Raw genomic sequence first — 18,893 nt, forward strand, 5'->3', positions numbered from 1 at the left:
TCCCCAATTGGCTCTCCATCATTCGTGATTTGCTGAAACTGAATGTCTGGTAATTTTACCTACCTAGCACCCATGGCACTTTGGTTTTCCTTTCCCATTATGTGCTATTTTCGTGGAATTTCTTGTTAAGGCGTTTTGCCTTTTGAGCAGACATGGGCATGTGATCCTAGCCAGGCCAATAAGATCATGATTTTGTTGGGAAGAGGTGCTGGGAACTGAACTCAGAGGGCATGCTAAGTATTTGCCACACCATTGAACTATACCCCTAGCCCCTTAGAATGATTTGTGAGCAACATGGCACAAGCACCAAAATGTGAACACATTTGTTTTTATGGCCAAACTGAAAAGGCTATCCATTAAGAGCAGATGGAAAGTCTTACTAGAAGCCCAGAAATTGGAGTACAGTTGAGAACTTAATACAGGGAAGCAGTCACCATGAAATAGGTGGGCAGTGCGGGGATATGTGTCTATATGTTCTGGGATACTTAAGTTATATAAGAGGAATATTGGCCAGGCCAGACACATGATGATGCTACAGGGAGGTGTGGATGAGGGGAGAGTAGTGGAAATTTACTATTGGTTAGAAAACAGGCTGACTATTGGAGATCAATGGAACCAGATACTTCAAGAAGAGTTGAGCAGGCATAAGGAAAATTAATGGACCAATAGGAAAGAATATTGGGGCATGGAAGGAAAAGTGATTGAATCTTGGGGCTGGGATGAGCTTAATTGGAGGATGACAGTGATAGGGTAAATGCTAAGGAAGGCTGGTACAACCATGCAAAGATGGTAATCCAAGTATTTGGGGTACAATGCAATGAATTCTGAAATAAGGCCATCAACTGGAGCTACATATTTTTGTGATGCTGGAGTTTGAACCCAGGGGTTTCCATGTAAGACACATGCTCTACCATTGAACTACACCCCCAGGCTGGGGCTTGATAGTTGGGAGAATATTGAAGCCAATGTTAAGAATGTAGAGGCAATAGGTTCTAATAATAGCATAGTTGAAGGATATTTGATTTGGAGTTAGAAAATGAAAGCCCAGATTAGGCAACAGGGTCATATCATAGAATAATAACAAATGTTTAGGAGCAGGGAACTTTAGTTTTAGGAAGAGAGTCTAAGGGAATTAGGTGACAGAAGAATGTTAAGAGGCTGGGCACTTAACAGGAGTGAGGTGGCTCACTCCTGTAATCCTAGCTACTCAGGAGGTAGAGATCAGGAGGATCACAGTTCAAAGCCAGCCCAGACAAATAGTCACAAGACCCTATCTCAAAAAAATCCTTCACAGAAAAGAGCTGGTGGAGTGGCTCAAGGTGTAGACCCTGAGTTCAAACCCCAGTACTGCAAAAAAATGTATTGAGGGGTTGTATCCGGGGGAGTCACTGAAGGACTAAACAAGAGATAATCCCCTAGGGATGTATGAATGGAAATGATGTGATCAATTGGAGAGCCAGCCCATATATTGGGATTCAGTGAGAATCAATGCCAAGGGATAGAAGATCCCACGATTAAAAGCTGGAAAACAGATACACATAATGGTACCTTGGAGACGTGATTTGAGGGTATGGTGCCACTGGTTGTTGGAGGGAGTTATTGTAAACTGGTTGGAAATCACAGGCTGATGTTGGGGGATAAGAAAGTGAAAAGAGGGTCACAATAGAGAGGCACACAGTGATATAGGATAAGGGACATCAGAATTGGGAAGTGGGGATAGAGGAAATCAGAACTGGGAAATGAGAAGGCCCTTTTATTGGAAAACACTTTTTTTAAAGACCCAGGCCAGGTCAAACAGGAGGCAAATTCCAGAGTTTAGTTGAGAGACTGTGTTGGGCCAGAAGTTTCTCTCTCTCTCTCTCTTTTTTTTTTTTTTTTTTTTTTTTTGTGGCACTGGTGTTTGAACTCAGGGCCTCAGGCTTGCTAGATAGGTGCTCTCACCACTTGAGCCATTCAGCCACCCTTTTGTGTGTGTGTGTGTGGGGGGGTGCATGTGTGCCCGTGTGCCTGCAGGCAATGGGTCCCATGAACCACTTGCTCTGGGCTGGCTTTGAACCTTAGTCCTCTTGATCTCTGCCTCCTGAGTAGCTAGGATTACAGGTGTGAGCCACTGGTGCCCTGCCAGAAGTTTCTTGATATGGAGGCAAGTGGGAACTAAATACTGGGGAGCAATAGGTCATGCAGTCATGACAGATTTACTGTTAGGGGAAAGTAGTGGGGGTGGGAGGAGGGACTGTATAGCTATTTAGTGGAGGAGATGCTGCACCTGGAAATGGTGGATAATGAATCAAGTGTGCTTTACAGGGACAGTTAAGAACGCTGTAAAGATTATGAGTAAAATTTGGAGCACACCAGGAAGTCCAATAGAGCCCACTGCACACACAGTTGGAAATTAATGGAGAACTGACCACAAAGGAGATTGAAAAAGGTGATTTATTCCATCAGAGGTACCACAGTTACAGACATTTTCATAACCTATATGCTGTGTTAAGTGCTGCGTTTGGATATCTGACATTTATGGTGAACAAGAAAGGCAGGTGAGCCAAAGACCTACCAAGATGGGTCTGGTATTAGGCTTTTTGGGGTTGTGATGACAAAACCCAGCGGGAACTCTTACACATCCCCCAACCCCTTCATTTCGGGTCCCCTAACTTCGGAAGGACCATGAGCCAGAACAAAGCCTCCCCAGAGTCCTCAAGTACAGTCCTTCAATTGACCCCAGCCAGGGACGCCAGAGTGTCATCCTGCGGAGCGCTGGAGTCCTGGCCCTGCATCCTAGATCTGTAGCCTTAGGTCCCACGCAGTCCAGAACATGGCGCAGGGTCACTTTTTGGTAGAACAGCTCCTCTGGCTACAGGTCTTTGCTCCGCCCGGCAGCAATAACAAAATCTAAGATGGGGAAAACGTACAGTCCGAGTAAGCCCAAACCCCTAGGGGAGCGGCACGACACCTCTAAAAATGCCACTCACCTTGTCTCGCGTTCCAGCGGTACCCGCTGGGCGCCCAGGTCCGCCAGCATCTCCCGCTCTGAGTTCTGACTGCGCCAGCTCAGAGGCATAGCTAGCTGGCTCATCCTGGGGGCCATGCGGCATCACAGGGCTCCTGCCCAGTCCAGGCCAGGGCGCTGACCCTCCCCACATGAACGCCTCTGGAAGACCGCGGGCTCGGGTCTGGCTCATCCTTTAGAGAACAGAAGGTTGGACTCATTCTGCGCTGCCCCGCTAGCAAAATGTTGGGCTCGCTGTGCTTGCCCACACGTCACAAAGTGGAAGGGTACAGCGACATTGTTCTAATTCTAAACAGAGTTCGATCGCACTCTGGAATTCTAAACGTTAAGGGCTGACCATACCCCTGCCCCCAGTGTGCATCGTTATTTCATGGCCAGCAGCTACTCTGGACCTTTTTACCGATGGATTGTTAGACAGAGAGCGCGACAACAGAGAAGAAACAAGCATCGAAAGCTAGATGAAGGGGGTGCAGCGCGTCTCCAAAACAAAATGCTGACTCCTTCTTTTCCCTTCCCTCCCCCTTTGGCTCTGCGCCCACCCGGTCCCGCCCTGGCCACTTAGGCCAGCTGTAAATGGATGTAGGTAAAGATGCAGGAGGTGATGGAGAAGGCGATGGCCGCGTAGATAAAGATGGACAGGTGCGGGAAATGGTCGAGATAGCAGCCCTCATCCAGTGGAGGCGCCTCCTCCTCCGGCAGGGAGCGCGGGGCAACCTTGTGGGGCTGCCCAGCGCGGGCTCCCTGCGCCTTCCCTCCAGCGCGCCGACCAGCTTTCTTGCCCGCCGACTTGGGCGCGCGGGCAGCTGGGGACTCTTCCGGGGGAGGCTTGTCAAACAGGCCTTCGGATTCAGGATCAGAGTCAGGACACATCTGCTCCGGGCCCCAGGGTTTGCGCGGAAAAAGATAGTCAGCCATTGGCACAGAGCGCAGGCAGGTGGATCAGCGGGGTCTGCGCGGCTAAGTCCAGGCTGGGTCTGGGCGCAGTGGGCGATGGCCAGGACTGCAGCTGTATTTCTACCACTCCCGTGGGGGGTCGGGGAGTGGGCGGAGTCAGTGGGCAGGGGGCCTTTGCAGGATCCTCTGGGCCTCTCTGATGAGGCGCTGCTTTTCCTGGCTCCTCCTTCCGCCCGCAGCCTGTTGCAGAGGTTGGCTCTCCCGCTTCGGCCTCTGGGGTCCTCCGGCTCAGGAGTCTTTGCGCAGTTTTTGTCTCCATGGCAGCCAGACTGGCACGAGTGGGAGGACGCGCGAATTGCTAGCTGGGATCCCGCGGCTCTAAAGAGGGACTTGGCATTCCAGAAGCTGAAATGCAGAGAACAGAGCACCCAGCGTGGGAGAGTTTCCCAAGGCTTTATTTCTCCTTTGCGAAGACATGTTTCTTGCGAGGTCTTTATATATATATATTTTAATACATGAAAAATTAACGAAATCTTGCAGAGATTTCCTGCTGGGGCAGGAGGATGGTGAGTTCCTGGCTAGCCAGTGTACAGAACAAGACCCTGTTTCAGAAACCACATACACAAAAACAAAAACAGCAAAACAAAAAAACAAAAAAACAGTATAAAGAAAAAAAAGTATAAGCAAAAATGATAATAAAGCCTTGACAAACCCAAGGTCAGAAATAGCTCAGTTAAAGAATGGATGCCTTTCTCTCCATTTCTATCCTTCCTCCCCCAATCTGTAGCTGTACATCCTGTTTTCTCTTCTTGCTCTTCACCTACAAATGCAGGACTCTAGGCTTTGGGGCATCTCACATATGATTAGGAACAAACCTTTCAAAGACCAGCATTGCCTGAGCTTATTTCTTCTTCCTAGTCTACTCAGGCCCCTCTCAGGCTTCCACTAGTACTGCCACAGGCCGATGGACACAACCCAGCCTGTTCTGGCACCGCTGTTGTCCCCCCAGTTCCACCCTGGTGGATGTTACCTGGGGGGTCGGAGAGAACAATCTCATGGGCTCATTTTGGTCCCGGTGGGTTGGAGGAGTCCACTGGCAGGCTCTGTCAGTAGCTGCTGGTTCAATTTAAACTGCCATCATGTAACTCACACCTCACTCTGGTTCCTCCAGCAAGAGCCAGGACCAGGGTGCTGAAGTAATGTGACCAGGGTGCTGTCTCTTTCAGTCTTACAGTGCCCAGGACTTCTTACAGAAGATAGAGACTACCAGGTAGTGGTATGTATCCAGATAATATTTGTTGAATAGGTGACAGAGCAAATGAATGACTGGCTGTTGGCAACAGGAGGCTCACATTCTCAGAGCTTAGCAACTCTAGCTAAAAGAGCATCTACTTGGCTAGGATAAGGAGAATATAAGATCCTCATCCATGCTGTTGGGAATTCAAAATGGTGCAGCTACTTTGGAAGACAGTATGGCGGTTTCATAAAGAAATTAACCATAAACTTATATGATCCAGCGTTTCCACTCATTGGTTTCTACCCAAGAGAAATGAAGATTTATGTTCACATAGAGATTAATACATAAATATCTGTATATCTGTATCTGTAATAGCCCCCAGACTGATAACATTCTAAATATCCATCAAATGATGAATGGATAAACTAAATGTGGTTTATTAACCCCAGTACTACAAAAAAGTGATTCCAATAACCCTACAAATATTATCAAAAATGTGGTTTATCTATACAGTTGAATTCTATTTGACAAAAACCAGTGAACTATTGATACATGCTAAACTTGGATGGATCTCAAAAAATTACACTAAATGAAAACAGAGCCAGATGCAAAAGTCTACAGGTTGCATGATTGGTTTATATGCAATGTCCAGAAAAGACAAATTTATAGCTAGAATGCAGATTAGTGAGGCTGAGGTAGGAAAATCAAATGTTAATTGCAAACAGGTTCAAGACAACTTCTTAGTGATAGAAATATTCTAGACCTGGATTGTTGTGATTTGATTATGGTACAACTCTATAAATTTTCTAAAATTCATTGACTTATACACTTGAGGTAGGTGACCTTGATTATATTTAATTATACTTCAATAAAACTTTAAAAATAAACTACACTGAGTTCTCAGATACCAGATAGGCAAAACAAAACAAGAACAATGTGATTTTATTCACAATTCTGCAGGTCAACTAGGAAGTTCTCAGGCTTTTTTGTGTGTGTGGTTGAACCCAGGCCTTGGATGTGTTAGGCAAACTATAGCACGGAGGTTTGAGCCAATATGGCTGATTTCTTCTAGGTTCTCTCACTTATTTGATAGGTAAGCTGGAGTTAAAATGATCCAGGATCCCCTACTTCCACATCTGGAGGCTTGCAAGCTATTGGCTAGGTGTTTTAGTTCTCTTCCACATGCCTGGCCTTTCATACTCCAGCAGGTTATCTTGAGCTTTTTCACATGGTAAATTCAGCAAGAGGGTAACTTCCAAAGCATAAGCACTATTTAAGTTTCTGCTTGCACTATATTTTCTACTGTCACATTGATCAGCACAAAACACCTGGCCAAACCTAGATTCAAAGCGGGGAAGAGCTGCAAAGTCATGTAATAAAACAACTGGAAAAATTGGCATTTTTTTTTTTGCATCTACTACAGAGGGGGAAAAATAAGATTAGTACCTTCTCCTCTACAGTTACATAACTAGCAAGTTGTAGAGCCAGAATTCTGGTACTCACTGTGCCATATACTAAATGGTGCTTTTGAGGCATGGTGTTTGAATGTAGCATGTGGGATGGAGAGGGGGTGGATATGCAGCCAAGAAGGAATAAAGTCACCAAAAATCCACTGGAAGAGTTAAGTCAGTTGGCACTTTAGAAGGCTCTCTCTGGCTAGTATGGAGGCTGAACTCCAGGGGCAGCTTCTAGAGGCAGAGTGACCAGTGAGGACTTCCTTATACTGGATTGGGTTGGAGGTGAATGATCATCAAAGTGGCAGCAGGATAAAGAGAAGAGGACAGAGTCAAAGGACATTTTAGAGTTAAAATAGGACTTTGCTCTGAGCACTGATGGGAAGGAAGAGGTAGGGGTCACTGAAGCTCTTCCAGAAAGTCTGAGGGAAAGACAAGTTATTTTTATGGCTGTGTTGGTTCTGAGGTCCTTTTAGGACACATGAAGGTAAATATCCATTTGCTGTCAGCATCCTCAGGTGCAAGGTCTATGTTAGCAATCAAGATTTGCACCTTACTTGAATGGAGTGTTTGGGTAAAGCTAAAGGCAGAGATAAGATTGCCAAGAAGGTGGCAAGAAGGAGGAACTTTTCAGAGCACCCAAGGATCACCAAGCTTTAAGGAACAGATGGAATGAAAGAGGCAGCTGAAAAGATAGAGGAGCTGAATCTGTAGATGAAGTATTTCAAGGAGTGGTCCATAGGATCCACTTCTGCAGAACGGTTGTCGGAATTAAAGACCCTCCGGTGCCAAAAACAGACACAGGAGACACAGAGAAAATCTCTGTCTCTTTCTTTTGAGAAAAGAGTGCAAGCATGTATTCACTCCAGCTGGATGGACACGTGAGCACAAAATGGTCGACAGTGCTTCTCCTTATATCCTTAACGCAGTTGTAGCTGCCCCTCACCTGGGATTTGTCCAGGTCAAAGGTTTACAATCTTTCTCAATTGGCTAAAAGTCTTGGGGATGGGTTAGGGCACATAATTTGGCAGGCAATTTTCGTGGGTAATGGGGCTGTACAAGAATCTGGAAGAAGAAATAGGAACACTTTAAACAACGCAAGTCACCTAAGATGGCAACCTGAGGAATTTTAAGCAATCCAAGAGGGTGACATATACTTTGATAGAAAAGATCATTTTTCTTACAAGGTTAAAGGAGATCTGACTAAGGAAAGGGTGTTTAATTTAGCAATCCAGTCATCAGAGACCTCCATCACTCCTTGGGGTCCTGGAGGTGTGATACATATTATGTAGGGCTGAGACGAGAATGGGAGGTAATGAGAAAGAATATTCTTTCAGGAAGTGAGAGCATTTGGAGTTGGAAACAGAAAGTATGCTTTCCAGTCCTAGTTCTGCAATTTTCAATCTATTTGAGATTTGGAAAGTGATTTAACCTCCATAGGTCTTGGTTTTCTCCTCTGTAAAATGGATTTAAGAATATACAGTGAACTAGTTTGTAATAACAAAGAATTCAGTGTTTCCCAAAGAATGATGTCACATAACCCTAGAGAGAAATGTGATGATTTTAAGTGACACATGAACATTTTAAAAATTAGCTCTGTGTTTATTTTCTGTATTTTAATATTTTCTGTATTTAGTTTATTTTCTGTATATAGTCAGCATACCAAATCAAGATTTCATGGATATTACTGCTTATGACAAGTCTAAAAATTTTTCAGTGAGTTAAAGTTAATTTAAAAAGAATAGATAATTAAGCTGTACAGATGAACCACAGAGATGGCAAAAAAATTATCAAAGCAGTTTAGGAATTCCTGGAGTTTGGGAAATGCTGGAACAGTATGTGAAAATACCCTTTACCTAGCTAGCTCTTTACAAACACTCACCTTCCCTGCTGATAATGGTGAGTCCAAGGAAAAATGGGCAAGGGAGAAGTTTAACTCCCCCATTATCAACACTAGGTCCTCCATTCTTTGATACAGACAATGGATGCTTTATTTAAACTGTTATGTGATTCCTATAGTTGCAAGTCCCCCTACCTCCTTCCAAACAGACTTACTGCTTTGGAGTTCCTCTGCTGGAAGAAATACTGACGTTCCTGTTATGGTTTAGATATGAAATATTTCCCCAAACTTAGTCCTCAATGCAATGCTCAGAGGTGCAGCTTTTGGAAGTGATTGGATTATGAGGGCCTTGACTTAATCCTTGGATTAGGATGTATTCATAACTTGATGGCATTATTGAGAAGTGGGGGAAACTAGGAGGTTGAGCTTAGTTGGAGGAAGCAGTCATTGGGGATGCGCCCTGGAAGGATATACCTTGCCCCTGGTCCCTCCCTCTCTCTACTTCCTGTTCTCTATTTGGTGAACAGCCTCCTTTGCCACACACCCCTGTGACCATGGTGTTCTGATTCACCACAGACCCGTAACTATGGAGTCAGCTGATCATGGACTGAAACCTCTGAAACCATGAGCCAAACTAAACTTTTCTTCCTCAGATTGTTTTTCTTGGGTATGTTGTCACAGGGACAAAAGGCCAACTGACACACCCCTGTCACTGAGTCAGTATATGGAGCCTAGGTTTTTCCCCACAACCTCAAGACCAAGAGCTGAGGAATTTTTCAAGTTGTAGAGCGGAAGGAAAGGATGAGAATGTGGAAGTGTAGGGTGGCATGGAAGATCTATGGGAAAGGCTTCAGCATTGAGAAAGCCACAGTGACCTGGGTTTCTGGAGGAGGGGAGTTAGTGGGAAATTGTTCAGGGGTAGAAGAGGGCCTTAGGGCAGGGACATGCACTGTGGAGGGGCTGGGGGAAAGTAGGAGGGAAAGTGTTAAAAATGATTTGCTGCTGCAGGGACCCATTGCATATTAAGAAGATGTGAGACTGAGTTCAGAGCTCAGATAACATAGTGTCTCTTTAATACCATGTGGGATTTTTTTTTTTTGCTGTCTAGGTTCTTCTATGATGTTCACACAACAATGAAATCACCTAGAGATACATTTCTCAGTACAATATCCCTGTCATTAAGTGAACAACAGAATTGAAAGCTAAATTTCAAAGAGATATTTGAATACCCATGTTCGTAGCAGCATTCACAATCGCCAAAAGGTGGAAGCAACCCAAATGTCCATCAACAGATGCATAGGTAAATGCTCTGAGATATAGACATACAATGGGATGTTATTCATCCTTAAAAAGGAAGGAAATAATGACACAGATCACAACGATGGACCTTAAAAACATTATCTAAGTGAAAGAAGACATTTGTGAAAGGACAATCATTGTATTGTTACACTTGTAAGAGGTTTCGAGAGTTGTCAAAATCAAAGAGACAGAAAGTACAACAGTGGCTATCAGGGGTGGAAGGAGAAATAAAGATTTAGTGTTTAATGGGGACAGAACTTCAACTGAGGAAGATAAAAAAGTTCTGGAGATGAACAATGGTGACGGTTGCACAACCGGATTAACTCAATGCCACAAAACTGTACACTTCAAAGTTGTTAAGATGGGCTGGGGACTTGACTCAAGTGGTAGAGTGCCTGCCTAGCAAGTAGGCCCTGAGTGCAAACCCCAGTACCAATTAACAGGAAAAAAAAATGGTTAAGATGATAAGTTTAAAATGAATAGCTTTTTACAAAGACAAGTTTAATTTTGTGTATATACTACCACAATAATTAAAAAGAACCATAAAGATATATTTCAACTTCCCCAAGTTATATTGATAAATCAAGACTTTTAAACATTAAAAGTAAATGAAAACCAGCCTCTAAAGAATCATGATGCTCCTTTGGATAGACAAATATATCATACAAAATATATCAGCAAAAACTATTTAGGAAAATATTTGTGCGTTTCTTTCTCGGTTCCCATGGGTTACAGGGAAGCCATATTTGCTCAAATATACTAAGAGGTACTTAGTGACCAAGGTGTGCATCCCTACAGACACTTTCTTTTCAACATGTAGATCCTGGTGCCTTTTCTTGAGTAGTATTTTCAATAGCTCACCAGAGCTGTAGTGTGTTGATCCCTCACGCATAGGGAAACAGGGTCTGAAGGTCAGAGGGAGCCCTGTGTCCCTGGGTAGCAGCAGTAGGAGTGGTACATGGAAAACAAGGGCATTTCCTGGAAAGAAAGAACTGAGCCAGAAGGCTTTCTGACATGAGCACTTGTTTTACTCTGTGTCATTGTTCCAGTTATTTCCTGCAATTGACCATGAGCTCCATGATCATGGTAACCAAGTAGTTCCTGTTTGCATCTATATCCAGATGGCCTGTCACATTGTAGCATTCTATAAACTTCATTTAACCAAGAGACATTGGGCTTGGTCTCAAACTCTGCTGCAAAATCTCTTCTATTGTGTGATGGATTATTCTGAATATGGATTGTTCTGAGGCCAGCCACGTCAGCTCCAAGTAGAAGGACCTGAGCTTTACGCCAAAGGTGACTTTTCCAGTTACTGCAAGGACTCTGTCCTTCAGACAAGACTTTTGAAGTACCTTTCCATCTTTCAACACAAACACATTCTCAAAATGGGTGAGAAAGGAATTATGCTATAGCCTGTGGTCTGGTCAATAAGAACCAAGTAGGTGAATTAGGAGGTGCATGAGATCCTCTTGAATTCAATAAAACTCAGCAACAGAGTTATCTATCTTGATGTTCATGATGTGAAGTCAGGTCCAGGACCTAGCACTGGCCTGTGCTGGCTGTGTGACCCTTCTCTTCAGAGGGTCTCAGTAGCTCATCTAACAAGTGAAGGGATTATAGTGCTATGTCAGGTGGGGCAAAATCAGTCCATTTCTCAGTCCTGAGAAAACTATTTCCACCTGTGAGGAGACCAATATGACAAGACATAGTCTTGAGCATTTTATATCCCTAGTTACAGTATTCCTTAGTATTGGCTTCAAGGTGATGATAAAAAGAATAAAGAAAACCTCTAAGAAGGGTATCTATTTCAGTGCTGCTTATAATGGTAAGAAATTGGAAGGAAATTCATTGTTGGAACAAGAGGAGAATAGTTAATTAAATGATGCTGCAGCTGAGGCTGGGAGTGTATGGCTCAGTGGTGGAGCACTTGCCTGGCATGCACCAGGTTTTGATACCCAGCACCATAAAATAAATGATTGATAAATAAGTAAATATGCTGTAGACTGCATATTTACTGCAGTCTACATGAATCCATATTCATGCAGTCATCAGAGAAGATTATCCTGAAAGAAAACTGTTAAGTAGCTTGAGGGATTCTTGTGATGGCCTCAATCAGAATCAAAAAGATTTAAAATCACATGTATTAGTCTGAGAGGATAAAAATATGCACCTGCAGAGAATGAGTGAATCAAAAGATTAAGGATGGTCATTTTCATCTTGTTTGGATGGTGAGATCATGAGGTGGCCTCTTTCTCATTTTTCCAGATTTTATGCACCATTGTTAACATTTTTTTAATAACAAAAGCAATTAATAGGTGAGAAAATCTAAGCAATGGACCCAGTGGCTGGCTTTCAGTATTAACAATACCCTGTGATGTTCTGATTGCTGCCCACATACACCAAGGTCCTTACCTCACTGCGTGGATGGTCCCATATTGCTTAGCAACCACCTGCTCAATAATTGTTGCTAGGAAACTGGGAATAGATCTGGACTCCTGAATAACAGCCCAGTGTTCATACTATTGCCTGCCTCTTCCCCTCAAGATCTCTGTCAGTGTCATGCTCCTGTCTAGCTATTCACCTCTCTTGTGCTTCCCCTGCCAGGTTCCTACCTGCTTAACACTAACCTGCTAGTAGCTCTCAACAGGCCCCCACAGCTATGGAGCCCACCACAAGACAGGTGGACCACTCGTTCCACAGGACGCTCTTTCTTCCCCAGCTCCAGGTTTAGGTTCTAGATCAGAGTATGTGATAACTTAAAGTTTAATTCTGGAGTCATCTCATTATTGAGACCAGTGTTGCTGCAGCCTCCATAGGTCTGTAGATGCTTGCAACACTTTCTCCCCTGGGCGTGTTTCCTCTAGGAAAGCCACTGAGCTCAACCCTGGGCTTCCACCACCTCAGCAGATGCATGATCCAAGGGAAGTATGAAGTCCATCTCTTGAATGAATTATTGAATTCAGGGGTCATGTGGACATCTCCCTGTTTCAAGTGCCCCACTTTTTTTGCTGGGGGTGGGTATGGGATCAGGATTTGAACTCAGGGCTTCATGCTTGCAAAGCAGGTGCTCTACTGCTAATCAGTCCATTTTGTTCTAGTTATTTTGGAGATAGGATCTTGAAAACTATTTGCCCACTTTAGCCTCAAAATGTGATCCTCTCAATCTCAGCCTCCCAAGTAGCTAAGATTACAGGCATGAGCCAGTAGCACCCAGCACCCTTTCTCTTTTAAGTGGGCTACTTGGAGCCAGGTACCCGTGGCTCACGCCTGTAATCCTAGCTACTTGGGAGGCAGAGAGCAGGAGGATCGTGATTCAAAGCCAGCCTGGGCAAGTACTTCCCTGAGACCCTATCTCAAAAAAAAATCCTTCACACAAAAGGGCTGGTGGAGTGGCTCAAGGTGTAGGACTTGAGTTCAAGCCCCAGTACCACAAAAAAAAAAAAAAAAGAGAAGAAAAAGAAAAAAAAAGGGTGTATTGATCCCAACACAATGATCCTGGATGATCCCAATTTGTGACCACTGTTGAGAATGAACCTTACTATCCTGCCCCTTGAGGTTCCACCATCACCTTCACTTGTACCTAATCTTTAATGACTGCTCTATTCAGAAAAAGAGCCAGAAAGATGGACCAGGGTGAGCTGCTGGCAACTATGAAATGTAGCCAGAGAGTCCTCTACACTCTCCTTCTAGGAATAGTAGTGGACCTCTTCCTGTAAGCGGGAACCCTGATGTGAGGGAATGAACTTGTCTTCGTTCAGCCATGGATTGGCTCCCTGGCCACAGAGGTCTCCCTGGGGTAACATCCCAGCTCTGTTACTGGGGCCTTACATTGCCTTTTCCTGACCTAATCAAGTATCAAAAAGACCAGAGGTGTTTCCACCGTCAAGGACGGTCCTTGACCTGAGGATCAATACATGTCTCCTGAGAACCAAGGAAGTGGGGAGAGAACCAGGTAAAGGGCAAACCTTCTCTTCTAAGAGGGATGATAGCAAATGTGACTTGTCAGCCAAAGAACTGCTAGGGTACAGAATGTTTAATGTGCAGCAGGGAGAGCTTTGAAGAATGTGATACACATGTCACATTGTACATACCCTTATTGCAAAGCGACTGGCTCACTAATCATTGAGAGATGGGGTCAGGTTGCTTCCCTAGAATCTGGGCGGGGGGTAGTGATTATAAGAGTATGGTGGAAGTGATACTACATGATTTCTAAGGGTAGGTCATAAAAGGGTGCCACTTCAGCCTGACTCTCTGTCTCAGGACAATCACCCTTGGATCCCAGCCATCACATTGTAGAAAGCTGATACAGGTGTTCTGGCCTACAGCCCAGCTAAGCATTAGCCACTAGCCATGTCAGTATGCAACCTTGAGATGATTTGGGATCCCAGCTTTTGAATTCCTCCAACTAATCCTGAGTGGAACAGAGACAAGTTCCAAATTTGCAGTGCTTGAGCAAAAATAAACTTTGTCATTGTTTAAGCCACTAAGGTTAGGATGCTTTGTTATATAGCCACAGTAACTGAAACTGTGAACATCTACCTTAGAAATAAGTGAGAGCCCATGGAGGAGACCCAGGTGGAAATTGAGAAGAGCCACTATGTACTAAGGTTTGTCCTGACCAGAACTCATGTTCAGGCTTAATTCCTCAATGCAATGGTATGGAGGTGGTGGTACCTTTAATGGAGATGATTAGGTCATCAGAGGATGAAGGCCCTTCTGTTGGGAGAGGACTATCTTTTTTTCTTTGTGGTATTGGGGCTTAAACTCAGGGTCTTGACCCACTCCACCAGCCCCTTTTCGTGATAAATTTTTTCGAGATAGGGTTTTGAGAACTATTTGCCTGGGCTGGCTTTGAACCACGATCCTCCTGATATCTGCTTCCTAGTAGCTCAGATTACAGGCGTGAGCCACTGGTGCCCAGTTTAGAGGGATAGATCTTGAAGGATTGGATTAGTTACCAGGAGAGTGAGTTGTTGTAAGTGTCCAGCCCACTTTGTCCCTTTCTCTTCCTCATGTTGCTGGCTTCTCACACTTGCTCCTACCATAATGTCACCTGCCACATTGTGACTCAGCAGAGGCCCCCTGCCATGCAGTTGTCCATCTAGCCCCCCAAACTGTGAGCAAAATAAACCTCTATTCTTTTTAAGTGCCCAGCCTCGGGTATTTTGTTGCTATAACAACAGAAAATAGACTAAGACATTACGGGAAGCTCCCCCATCCTCAGCCTTAGGCAATTGACAGTATGGCCAATGGCAGGACAAAATCTCCCAGTGCAGTTGGGATTCTTCTGTCCCTGGTAGAACAACATGTGGCTCCCAGGAAATCTTGCTGATGTTGGGTCTGACTGCTGAGAAAATACGTTAGCCATCACTTGCACTGTTAACTCTGTATGGTCCACAGGGCTTTTCTGAACTGGCATTAAGTTACCATGGTACATGTGGTTCCAAATAATCACCCCGACAAAGATAGGACCAGCACACCTTCAGCAGAATGTTCAAAGTCAAAGCTGCCGAGAGATGGGGTGAGTGGCTCCCTCACTTAAAGTGTTTGGGGATAGAACATTTTACAGCTTTATTAAGATACTATTGTGCTGTGACTCATGCCTGTAATCCTAGCTACCATGGAGGCAGAGATCAGGAGGATCAAAGTTTGAAGCCAGCCTGGGCAAATAGTTCGAAAAATCTTATCTCAAAAAAATACCCATCACACAAGAAGGGCTGGCAGAGTGGCTAAAGTGGTAAAGTGGTAGAGTATATCCCTAGCAAGTGTGAGGACCTGCGTTCAAACCCCAGTACCACCCCCCTGAAAAAAGATATAACTGACATACAATATACTACATATGTTTAATATGTAAAATATACTTTGACATGTATATACTGCTGCAAGGCCGCAATTACAGTAATGAATAGCTCATCATTCCCCCGTATTTTCTCATGCCTCTTCCTTGTCCTTCCCCATGTCCTTCCCCATGTCCTTCCTCTAGCAGACAACCACTAGTCCTCTTTATCTTACTATAGATTTGTTTGCATTTTCTAGAATTGCAAATTCTAGAAAAGGAAATTCTAGAAAAGGAGCTTGCCATGTTGGTGCTGAACTCCTGGACTCAAGTGATCCACTTGCCTCAGCCTCCCAAGTATCTGGGATTACAGGTATATGCCATCAGGCCTGGCTTTTAGAATTTGGTATAAATTGAATCATATAATGGATATATTTTTTTTTGTGGTACTGGGGTTTGAACTCAGGGCTACACCTTGAGCAACTCCACCAGCCCTTTTCTTGTGATGGGTCTTTTTGAGATAAGTCTTGCAAACAATTTGCCTCAGCTGGCTTCGAACTGCAATCTCTGCCTCTTGAGTAGGGAGGATTACAGGCGTGAACCACCGGCACTTAGTGGGGTGCTCTTTTTTTCCCCTCAGGTTTTAAAGATTCAACATAATTATTTTCAGACCACTTTATGTGTTTGTTACCAGTTTGTTTATTTTTATTTCTGTGTAGTATTGTGAATTTTTACTACAATTTCTTTATCCATTTACCTGTTAGTGGGTCTTTGAGTTAGTTCTTGCTTTGGCATTGCAAATAAGACTTCTAGGAGCATTTACATACAAATCCTTGCATGAACAGTGTCCTTTGGTTTCTCTTCGGTAAGCACCACAAAGTAGGAAGGGTGGGTGTGCTGTGTTTGTGTGTGTGTGTGTGTGTGTGTGCATGCATGCCTATGTGCCTGTGTCTCCTTGGGAGGCTGCTGATCATGATGGTTATTTTTTTGGTGGTACTGAGATCTGAACTCAGCACTAAGAGGAAGGTGCTCTACCACTTGAACCACTGCCCCAGTCCAAAGCCCCCTTACTCTTTTGCAACGAAAGTCTCACTCTTCTGTCTCAGTTGTGGCTGATATTCCTTTTTCTGCTTTGATTGAGTATACACAAAGCAGTCTTTTTTTTTTTTTTTTTTTTTGCAGCACTGGTGTTTGAATTTAGGGCCTCACTGTTGCTAGGCAGATGCTCTTACCACTTGAGCCACTCTACCAGCCCTGAGGTTGTTATTCCTCAACCTGCAGTCTGTCTGGTTCAGCCTCTGCAGAGATACAACATTCAGCCCTCTGCAGGATTCAGGGAGCAGTGATGGCTGCCCTGTGGCAAGGATGGAAGAGGTCTGGGGACCTAACTCCTAGTTGCTCCTGATACAGACTTTCAGTGCACTGTGCTGTTTTCAGCTTGCTTCTGCCCACTCAGGAGAGACTCAGCACTTTTGGTCTGCCCTTTTCTGGGTCTGCAGTGCAAATTGGCTTCTTCTGAAACTCTCTGCAGGCTCAGGTTCAGCCTTCCCTGCTCTGCAAAATCACAGCTTGTATTCATCTTCCAAAATTTGTGTTGCCATCCTGCATCTGTTGTACTTTCTCCAGTTCTCATTACTCTGGATGGTACTTTTCCTTTTCCTTGATGGATGTTTTAGTGGGATTTCAGGAGGGAGTAGGATAACTGTGGAATCCTTATTTAAATGGAAGCTGCTGCTAATTTCCAACATGTATGTCATGCACGTATCTTCCTTCCTTCAACAATGTGTTGAGTGCTATTGTGTGCTTGGTGTTTCTCTAGGAAATGCACCTGTGATTTATATATAAAATAGAAAAATTTTATTGGGGATGTAGCTCAGTGATAAAGTGTGCTTAGAACATGGGAGTCTCTGAGTTTGATCCCAGTATGGGGGGGGGGTTGAAGAGGGGGTAGAAAGGAGAGGGAAAAAAGGTATGTGGCAGGCTAGAGTTAGGGAAAGTTTGGGACTCATAGAAAATATATGACTTAACATTGCATTTCAGATTGACCATGCCCTGGCTCAGGGATGACTTGGACTGCTCTCACCTATTCTGGAAACTGCCCTTGTTCCTCCCCACTCATTGATTATTGGATGGGAATCATCTGGTTCCCCTTTACCCATAGGTTAGCGTAGGTTTTAAAAGCGCCTGAAAAGAGGAAACACACTCTTTGCTTCCAGATTTCACCTGGGCCCACCATGCTCCCTTTTGTAATTCCTTTCCCTAACTTTTAATAAACTCCATTTACACCCACATGTCCTGCTATGGATTCTTCCATGTGGAACACAAAGAATTGGAATTTTGATCACAGATTGCATCTTTGCTATTAATAGAAAGACAAACCATTAGGAGAGAGTAGACGGAATAAGGAGTATGGGGTGGAGTATATTACAATATACTCCAGTCAGGGTATGCCTGATTAAGAACACAAGAGTTAGCTGGGTGCTGGTGGCTCACGCCTGTAATCCTAGTTACTCAAGGAGGCAGAGATCGGGAGGATCAGTTCAAAGCCAACCCCGGGCACATAGTTCGTGAGCCCCTAACTTGAAAAAGCTCATCACAAAAAAAGAGCTGGTGGAGTGGCTCAAGATGTAGGCCCTGAGTTCAAGCCCCAGTACTGCAAAAAAAAAAAAAAAAAAAAAAAAGCAAGAGTTGAGTCAAACTTGAATAAGGGAATTAGCTACATGGCTATGGGAAAAGATCATCCCAGGCTGAAAAAATAGAAGTCAGTAGAAAAACCCTAAGATGGAAGCCTGTCTGTTATGGAGACATTATGGCAGGAGCATATGGAGCGGGGTAAGAGAAGGAGGGAGGCAGGGGTGGAAACCCTGGGTATGTGAGTGTGTATGTGTGGTTAAATGCATGATTCATAACACTTGTGAAAATGGTAAGGCAGACTTCATTTAGTTCTATTGAAATAAGGGTGAGACTTATGGAAAGTCAGTACAGCTATCTACCTGGGGTTCAGCAAGAGAAGAATTCAGGCAAGATGCAAAAAGAAGTCATGAAAGTATTAGTAAAGCTTATTAGAAAAGAAATATGCTTTTGATAGACTGAAAATGTCTCTAGAGTGAGGATGATTACATCAGCATTTGGAGCTGGAATATTTACTGAGGAATTTTCAGCCCCAGGTCCATTTGATGCCTATGGTGCAGCTTGTGAGCCTGGATCTTGTTTTGCTAAATCAAAGATCTTTTGTCCTAGGAACTATGATTCCACCTTGATTGGCTTAGTCTTGAGTAAAGAAAGGATTAAGCATTTTGTGATATCTCATGGCCTTAGTGGGCTACTTTGATCTTAACAGAAACTGTTCTGAGTTGAAAAGTTTACTTATAATATTTTTCTCTCAG

General features: G+C 44.0%; 1 protein-coding gene across 1 annotated transcript; it reads right to left on the bottom strand.

Annotated features, from left to right (window-relative positions):
• Positions 1-2,415: 2,415 nt before the first annotated feature.
• Positions 2,416-4,191, bottom strand: LOC109689395 (uncharacterized). The gene is made up of 2 exons (XM_074047120.1): positions 2,970-4,191; positions 2,416-2,889 (listed from the first exon to the last, which is right to left on the bottom strand). The coding sequence occupies exon 1, from the start codon at positions 3,920-3,922 to the stop codon at positions 3,566-3,568; it is 357 nt and encodes a 118-aa protein (XP_073903221.1). The 5' UTR covers positions 3,923-4,191; the 3' UTR covers positions 2,416-2,889; positions 2,970-3,565.
• Positions 4,192-18,893: the final 14,702 nt, after the last annotated feature.

Source organism: Castor canadensis, chromosome 11 (assembly GCF_047511655.1).
Source record: "Castor canadensis chromosome 11, mCasCan1.hap1v2, whole genome shotgun sequence".
Taxonomy (NCBI): Eukaryota; Metazoa; Chordata; class Mammalia; order Rodentia; family Castoridae; genus Castor; species Castor canadensis.

Bases quoted from the DNA above. Each gene is read 5' to 3' on its own strand.
- LOC109689395 (XM_074047120.1), bottom strand. From the start codon at position 3,922: ATGGCTGACTATCTTTTTCCGCGCAAACCCTGGGGCCCGGAGCAGATG.